This window comes from Podarcis muralis, chromosome 6, assembly GCF_964188315.1.
Source record: "Podarcis muralis chromosome 6, rPodMur119.hap1.1, whole genome shotgun sequence".
Lineage (NCBI taxonomy): Eukaryota > Metazoa > Chordata > Lepidosauria > Squamata > Lacertidae > Podarcis > Podarcis muralis.
In genome coordinates this window covers 97,207,454-97,216,438 of record NC_135660.1, presented here as the reverse complement: position 1 = coordinate 97,216,438, position 8,985 = coordinate 97,207,454, and the positions used below count along the sequence as shown (strand labels likewise).

General features: G+C 42.6%; 1 protein-coding gene across 7 annotated transcripts in view; it reads right to left on the bottom strand.

The window, feature by feature from the left end:
- Positions 1-497: 497 nt before the first annotated feature.
- MPPED1 (metallophosphoesterase domain containing 1) overlaps positions 498-8,985 on the bottom strand; it is an 84,166-nt gene continuing 75,678 nt past the window's right edge. For 2 of the 7 annotated variants that reach the window (XM_028728727.2, XM_028728726.2), the window contains exons 7-9: positions 6,854-6,967; positions 5,722-5,808; positions 498-2,467 (exon numbers count right to left, since the gene is read on the bottom strand). In XM_028728727.2, coding sequence (XP_028584560.2) covers positions 2,349-2,467; positions 5,722-5,808; positions 6,854-6,967 — 320 coding nt within the window. In that variant the 3' untranslated portion in view covers positions 498-2,348. Of the gene's footprint in view, positions 2,468-5,721; positions 5,809-6,853; positions 6,968-8,985 lie in introns of those variants that run through there. The other 5 variants (XR_013393326.1, XM_028728728.2, XM_077930762.1 and 2 more) reach the window with 3 other exon arrangements.

The window sequence follows — 8,985 nt, the reverse complement described above, 5'->3', positions numbered from 1 at the left end:
CAGCAGCATGTGCCTTGAACCCTAGGCCAGCCAACAACCAAAAAGCAGCCCCATGCCTTGCTCCAAGGCAGCCCTTCCTCGGAGGAAGACAATGTGGGTGAGGTGGCCCCAGAGACTGCCTGCTCAAAGTTTACTACTGTCCAAGCTGAAACAACACCCTGTTCTGTGGAAGGACCTTATGTTCTTCAGACGGCATGAGACCTCGTGGGATAAGATGGCCCAGGAAGGCCTACAAGCATCCATGACAGCCCACTGACTGATGACGTAGCGTTGTCAACAATTTAACTAGGAGGCTGTGCCTAGTGAGAGCAGGAGCAAAGAAGAATGGCCGACTGGGGCACTTTGCCTTAAATGGCACACCAAGCCTCGTCAGATCTGCTGGTAAATGTTTTCTAATGTATGACGAAGCAGACACACACACAAAAAATGAGTCCACAACTGCAGCATTTTGAATGTGAAACGCCCTGTTCCTGTCTATGTGTACACCACGCAATTAGTAGCTTTAAAAGATTTTTATTTGTCTAACATGCTTGACAGAAAATTACAACAACAATCCAGTTATGCCAAAATGAGTCAACACACCTGAAAAATTTTCATGACCTCAAAAGCTTCTTAATGTCATTCATACATAAAAATGCACAATATTCCAAAGAAATATTATCAGGGGGAAAAATATTCCTCAGAGAATATATCCTGACTTACATAGAAATGTTCTTGAGGCAAAAAAAGGAAAGGCCTCTTATTTTAATAATATGCTCCACCTCCTTTTTTAAGTGTTTCTGAAGTGCTATGAGTTATTGTAAACATTTTAGACTCATTTATCTGTTTCAGGAAGCTTGCTTATTTTATTTTCTGGGGTTGTCACCAGAAAACTTAAGTAAAGGTTTATTATAAAAATAGCCACATTAAAAGTCTGGTTGACAATGTAGAATTCCTTCATTTGGAGGAATGACAATGTGGTGAAAGGCTGGTGCAAACTGGCCACTTGTCGTAGCGGCTTTGCTTTTTCTCGCAACGGTGGCCAGAGATATCTGCCATCTACCTGCCATGTAGCCTGGTTTGCAGTAGCCTTTCTGTGCAAAGTTATATCTGCACATCCGATCTTGTGAGTAAATTTGATCCACAGTAATATATATTTTCAGAACATATAAGGTCTTTTTGCGCTCCATGTTCCATGGATTGCAACCAATCGTCAAATTGAGTACTGAACAAGCAACAAATCTAGTTATCATTCTGTACCTCTCTCAGATTTGACCCTGAACTCCACATTCCTGAAGTTATGTGTCTATATAGTAATATAGTAGTTAAAATCCACATTTATGTTCCCTGTGATGTGCTCATGTGGATTGTTCCGCAGTTCTTAAACATGTTTGGATCCGCTGCATGCACGCACATTTGCCAGCTTGGGTGAGTGTGGAATTGACCTTTGAGAACTGGGCTGCAAGGGCAAAAGCTATGGCTATGGACACAGTAGCGGCTGAAAATGCAGCAAGTATTTCAAGTCGCATTTGCACATTGTTGTACAGACGGTTGCAGACAGTAGAACTTACTTCTAAGGAAATATAATTAGGTTTGCCCTGTATGAGATTTAACAGCTGCAGAATTCATTAGGGGTTTGGGGGGGAGGGGGCTTTTTAATTCCTGAGTTTACATTTAATTTAAACTACTTCTCTTTCAATTTTTTTGTGCTGTATACTGCATTTCGGTAATCTCCACCATAATATCACTTTCCATATTTAATATCAGATGGAAGAAGATTTTTAAAATTCTCCTATACTCGGTTTTACAAGACTGGAAGATTATAGATTTGAAAACTATGTGCCATAATAATGTGCTTCTTTTGACCTCTTAAATACATGGGGAGTCATTTTATATCTGTAATAATAGTCCCAAGAATCTAGCACAATTATATTTTCCCCTCACTGTGATTATCCTGTGAAACCAGGTTTAAATGAGCAAATGCTAGCATTTAACACACATGAAAACTGTAAACCTTCATAAAGAACCACTTGGCTGAAGAGTCATGTCATTTTAGTAAGTTCAATATAGCACATGGAATATACATAATGCATTGATTTCTCTTGATATAACATGGAATGCACACCCCTTTTCTGTATTAAAAAGTCTTTTTAAAATGATGAAATGTTAGATCTGTTGAAGTATTTCTAGAAGGCTGTGATACCAGATACCTCTGATGTCTGTCCATTCTTGCCTCTCCAGTTATTTCATAAAGAGAAAAGAAAAACACGTTCATAATTTAGCGTATGCTTAGTTTTTACATCAGCAGCTCTGTGCTGCTAGCCAATGTTTTACGCAGGTTGCAGGCTTCATACTTCTGCGTGTGATAATCATGTGTTCCTTGGAGTAGGCAAATCGATAACTATAGGTGGATTGAGTGGCTGGTAATTCACGGTACATGCAGAAGCATTCACGTAGGTGGTAGTTCCATCAGCCATAACTCCGTAACCTAGAATTTAAAAAGATAGTTGTTATTATTACTCAGTTGTACTTGTTAAGACATCTCATCAAACAAGTTTGCCAAGCATTGTAACAAAATCAAGTAAAAACAGAATAAATAATATACAGAATAACTGTGATCCCCCCCCATCACAGTTAAGTCTGAAAAATCCAGCTTGGCATATGATTCAAATACAAAAAGACCATCACAATAAAATGCAGTACAAATCACAGGAGCTAAACCACCAGCCAGACCATATATAATCTCTCTTTTTTAGCTTCAAATTAACTTTCACTGGAGGGCATTAGAGAATCCGGGAATTCAAAACAGTGGTTGTTTGGCAAAGGCAGTAACAGCAATTCTAGCCTGATATTCTTCAAGTATTTTGACTCTGCATTTCATCAGGAAAAGAGCTTCAGCGACCACATCTAGGGTTCTGCCATGTCCTGGCATTCGAAAAGAGTCAAGCCTGGGTGGTGGCAGAAAGTGCAGTGGTGTTTTACATGGTGACCTCATTCCATCAAACCCCATGACAAGGGCTTTGTAGCATCACTACGTGCTGAAAAGGCTAAAGCACCCTTTTCTACTGAATGATGTCACTCCATCTGTCTTCACCGGAATATAAGCAAACAGCATTCTAACTTCCATAATGTTCAAAAACATTTCAAGAAGAAGCAATATAAAATACTGGCCACTGTCACCCAGGGGGACAGTGTCCAGGGAAGTCGTGTGGAGGTATGCTCAAATTCTGCTTCCTACAGTTTAAGTAGCTCTGTGTTGAAACCCAGCCCCAATAGCTTTCTTCTGGAAGCCATCTTGCCAAGGCCTGGGAACTCAGACCCTGCTGTGGTCTTCAGGGTGTGAATGAGGCCATTCTCACTAAACTGCCACTTGGCATGCAGGGATGATGTGGAGGTCCTTGGCCTCGGCTTGAAGGTCACAGCAGGGTCTGGACCTCCAGGTGGTGAACATTAGGACCTGAAGGTCACTTACGTGCTCAAACAACCAAATCCATTTTGTATTATAAACGGACATTTTTGGATTAAACTCAGAAATGAACAATAGTAACATGTGTTAGTTGCCAAACCCCTGGTTTTGGAAGAGGAAATAGTTCCTATTCCTCTTGCATGAGGAAACAATGGAGGTGTTAGGCTACTACTGTGCTTGAAGGAGGAGTCGATATTCCTGTTTCTTCCTCATTACCTGCCCTCAGTGTGAACTAAATGGCATTAAGGACTCAAAACATTAGCTTTCACACATCAATAATAATAATAATAATAATAATAATAATAATAATAATAATAATTTATTATTTGTACCCCGCCCACTCTGGGCGGCTTCCACAGAAACCAAAAATACACTAAAATATCACACATTAAAAACTTCCCTGAACAGGGCTGCCTTAAGATGTCTTCTAAATGTCAGGTAGTTGTTTATCACTTTGACATCTGATGGGAGGGCGTTCCACAGGGTGGGTGCCACTACCAAGAAGGCCCTCTGCCTGGTTCCCTGTAGCTTTGCTTCTCGCAATGAGGGAACCGCCAGAAGGCCCTCGGCGCTGGACCTCAGCGTCCGGGCAGAACGATGGGGGTGGAGATGCTCCTTCAGGTATACTGGGCCGAGGCCGTTTAGGGCTTTGTAGGTCAACACCAGCACTTTGAATTGTGCTCGGAAACGTACTGGGAGCCAATGTAGGTCTTTCAAGACAGGTGTTATGTGGTCTCGGCGGCCATCCCCAGTCACCAGTCTAGGTGCCGCATTCTGGATTAGTTGTAGTTTCCGGGTCACCTTCAAAGGTAGCCCCACGTAGAGCGCATTGCAGTAGTCCAAGCGGGAGATAACTAGAGCATGCACCACTCTGGCGAGACAGTCCGCGGGCAGGTAGGGTCTCAGCCTGCGTACCAGCTGCGCTGGAAACAGAATTGACCTGCGCCTCCATGGACAGCTGTGAGTCCAAAATGACACCCAGGCTGCGCACCTGGTCCTTCAGGGGCACAGTTACCCCATTCAGGGCCAGGGGGTCCTCCACACCAGCCCGCCCCCTGTCCCCCAAAAACAGTACTTCTGTCTTGTCAGGATTCTACATCAATCCTTCAAATGTTGGCTACAGTTTGTGGTTAGTGAGAAGAGATTTTAGCCAAAAGCCCATGTTCAGATAACACAGTAAGCCAAATCTTAGCTGAACTCAGCACGGTGCAAGAGGAGGAAAAAAGGAACAAAGCAACTCCTGTCTCTATTCTGTATGTTTGCATGTCACTCTTGCAGGTGTTGCTGGACTGCCATCCATTCCAGAGCTTCCTCTTCCCACCCCAGGCAACTACTAAGCTTGCTTTTCACCAGCCCTTATGAAGACACCCCCCTTTTTTATGTCCCTGCTTTTATCTTCAAGCGCATTTCCATGCCTCCTACTCCCTCTTTGTTTGCAGCCCCCTTTTGCTCCTATTGTCACCTCCATTCCTTTTCCTTCAGCCTTCTCCATATTCTTCTCAACTCCCCACTGGACACAGCTCACCCCAATTTCCATGCTGCCTCTTTTCTACTTTATGCACTTACTTCACGATGATATGCATTACTGTATCTTTAAGATGAATGGGCTCTTAAGAGCAAACCTGTTCAGTTCAGTTCAGTTGATAGATATTGTTCATATATGGGTCTTGGCTTATAAATACATACAAGAGCATGATAAAGTTGGCAATACTCCTGCACTTTTTGAGACCTTTAAAAAACAAAAGGCTGTAAATGCCATGAAAACATTGCAGGCTCCATCCTTCAGCTCCTAAGTAGCTGCACTGCCTAGAAAGTTCAGTAGCTTTTCCTAAACAGTTTTTAAAGGGGTGAGACTGAACAGCTGCTGGAGATAAGAATGGGGGGAAATGTTTGAAGAAACTCTGACGGGGGGGGGGGGGGGGGAGAGGGAGGAAGAGGGAGAGAGAGAGGGAGAGAGAATTTAGGATTTCATCAGCCCTCGATAAACTGAAACTGAGCCCTGGCTGCAGAATGAGCAGTTGGCAACAGCACTCGAATAATGGTGATTCTGTCACCATTTGAAGGGAGCAGCAGAAAATATAGTTTCAGGTGGGACATTTTTGATAGGAAAAAAGTTTTAGAGGGGAGAGAACAGTATGTTATTATTCCTCCCCAAGGTTCTATAAATGACAACTGCAGATGTAGCTTTGGCTGGTTGGGGAAAGATTTCTACTGCTCACAGCATGCAGACACTATAAAGAGGAGCTTGTTGTTCTAAGGCTGTCTATAGAACTTACTTGGGAGTTCTTCCCTGAGGAACCTGAGCGTCCCAGGATAACATCTAGCTTGCTGTTTCCTACTTGTTTTCTTTAAGTTCCTGTCATCTGCAATAAATAATGTTCTGTATCCTTTATCATGCTGTTGCCAAAGCAAACACTACATACTCACCAGTGCACTGTAGTGGACTATTTAGTTCTGGGTAGTATTTGTGCTACAAGTTGTGACAGCATTGATTTCACTGGTTTTGCTGGCACAAAAGACTAATTATGCACATTGCAAGAGAGTCTATCTCAAGTATCCATGTGTGGAAATAACTGCTCGCCCATCTGGCGGTGGGCGCCATTTGCAGACCAGTGCGCAGCACCCATGATCTCCCTGGAGACAAGCTAGTCTGCCGCACCTGGCCTGCCTTCCCGGCGCCACGGGCCGTTGGGGTTCCCACCTAACCCCTATTAAAACTGGCCAATCTGCAGTGTTGCTGGGGCCAGGGCCAGGTGAGCGAACCATGAGTGAGAAGGCTTCACTCCAGTCTGCTCTGGGGTTTTATAAGCAGGGCAGAGCCAGCGCTGGATGCGCAGTCGGCTCCAGAGCTGACATGCATGTGCCTGGGGGGAGTTGTGAAATGTTTATTTGTATGATCTAGTTGAGATTCCTGTATTGCAGGGGCTTGGACCTCCAACTCTACAATTCTATGATTCTATATTCTAGCGCCATGCTATATTTCATATCGGTTTTTAAATTTCCTTGAGTTTCAAAAGGGTTGTGCTGTCAAATAAATTGACTTCAGAATCAGTGTAACTGATTATTTATAATGTGATGTTCGTAACAGAAATAAAGGCACTATTGTTTTAGAAAAAGATAGATAAATATGTCAGATCAATTCTGGAAAAGGAAACTACTGACATTGTTTAGTAACTAGCAGGCAGTTGCTCCTCCGGATCCATGTACTATGGCTTTTCTTTTAGAAATTTTAGGGAACTAAAGTGGACATAATTCAGGTGACATCAGTATTAACACAGTATGTTACAACCTAGGCCTTCAACAATAGTAACAGAAGTTGGACCTCTTCAATTTGTATTTGGTGGCGTCCGGAATCTAATGAAAGTCTGACCTGGAATTCAATCTATACACAAAAAGAGGCTTTCTGACCTTCATGGATGTGTCCAAAAACATGAAGACGGGGTTGTATTCGTCTCTGGACTGTATTCAGCAGCTCAACACATCCCACTCTTTGCATTTTCTTAGGAACCCAATCTAAGAAACCTTTAGAATAAAAGATACAGTACAAAAGAAGAACAAAGAAAACAGATATTATCTGAGGAATTTTATAACCTGAATTTTAAAAATGCACAGCACTGAACCTCTCTCCCTAGTTCTTGTGACTGTGTCTTTGTGAAGAATTATCTTTGAAAGTGCATTTAAATAAAATGGAATAATCAAACTATGCAAACAAAAGGGATTAAGATTAATCTTACTGCTAACAACAAAGGGGTGTGTGTGTGTGTGTGTGTGTGTGTGTGTGTGTGGTAGATATGGTTTTAAATAAATGCTAATAAATATTTGTTAACAAATCTACGGTTTAATATTAAACTAAATGTATAGTTTACTAAGCTTAAGACATATCTGCTGTTTTCCTGCGTCCAGCTATTCTTCTGCTTTGAGTCCTAGTGAAATAAATTGAATACCAGCCATTATGTTCAAACCATGGTGCCTAATATCAAGTTCTCATGGAGTACAGGCAAACACCTAAAATGAATGGAAATGGAAATTTGATGACTTAATGTATTGTGGTCCCCATGCGAGAAGAAAAGAGTACCTAATCTCATGCACAGTATACTGGAGTTTCTAATAACATTCCTGACAAGAATAAAATTATCTGAAGGTGGGGAATATTGTAGTTACTCTTTTTTAATCTTCGGAATAGAAGTGCTTAATCCGCAGTATAGCGCGCCATTTTTAAAGACTCGTTGTTAGTGCTGTGGTTCAGTAGGGTGAGAGATGTTAGCAGTTGCCAGCTGAGGTCAGAAAATGACCTCTCATTTCCATTCTCGTTCCTATTGCCTCTTTGTGATGCTTACTATGTTAAAACAATGGCTAGAGATTGAGGAGCTACAATGAAGGAGCCTTACAGTATGGAAATAAAAACATGCGACATCATAAGTGTAACGTTTACCAGTTGCTGGAAAGCGCAGGAGGGGAGAGGGCTGTTGTGCTCAGACTCTGCTTGTGACTTCCCCATGGCATCTGGTGGGCCACTGTGAGAACAGGATGCTGGACCAGGTGAGCCTTTAGCCTGAGACCCAGCAGCCTCTTCTTAATGCTCTGGCACTTTTTCTGCCACTTTCAGCCATATGGAAGATTTCTAACCAAAATTCTGTGCACATTACCTACAGCATGCCAAATGCTTCTGTTCAGTTCTGTGTTCTGCTGGGATTAGCAAAGTTTTTAAAAGTTATCTATATGGTGCTCAACATGCAAAATAAATATAATAATAATAATAATGGCATATAATCTAAAACAGGGGTGGCCAACTCTTAAGAGACTGCGACTTACTTTCAGAATTAAAAACTGGCAGTGATCTACCCCCATTTTTAGGGGGTTCGACTCAAAGTTGTTGAGTTTCTTTTAGGGAGGAGGAAAGCCCCCCTTTCTCCTCCCTAAAACCTAGGGGTTAAAAAAACCTTTTTGGGGGTGGGAGTTCTGTTTTTGGGAGGGTTAAAGGATAGGGACAAAGGGGTAAAGTCACTCAGAAGAGTATCGCTATGGATCAAAACAGCAGCACAGAGAAAGCTCCATCTTCCCTTCCAGAGATCATACAACAATGGAAGGCGGGGCGAGGGGGCGTGGCAGGAGTCAGTTTTAGGAAAGGGAAAGGAAAGGGAACTGGAGATCAACCGCCATCTACCAAAACCTCACGGGGATCTACCAGTAGATCGAAAACCTGTTGGACATTCCTGATCTAAAGCATCCCTGCCTCAAATCAAAGGCAAAGTTGGCGCAAAGTGTTGCAATACATATTAGTTTCTTCATGCTTCCACTTGTTGCAAGAGGGTGCGCAGGGTCTTGTGGAAGAAACCGTTCTATTTCCGATCTATTCCAGTATTCTGCTCTCACAGTGGCCAACCAGATGTCTGTGAGGAGCTAGCATGCAAGATCCTACCCACTTGTGATTTCCAGTAACTGGTATTCAGAGCCACACTGCCTCCGACGGTCGAGGCAGAACATCACCAGCATCACCCTTCCGCCAAGGACAAGGAAGCGAAAGTACATAATGGGAAAAG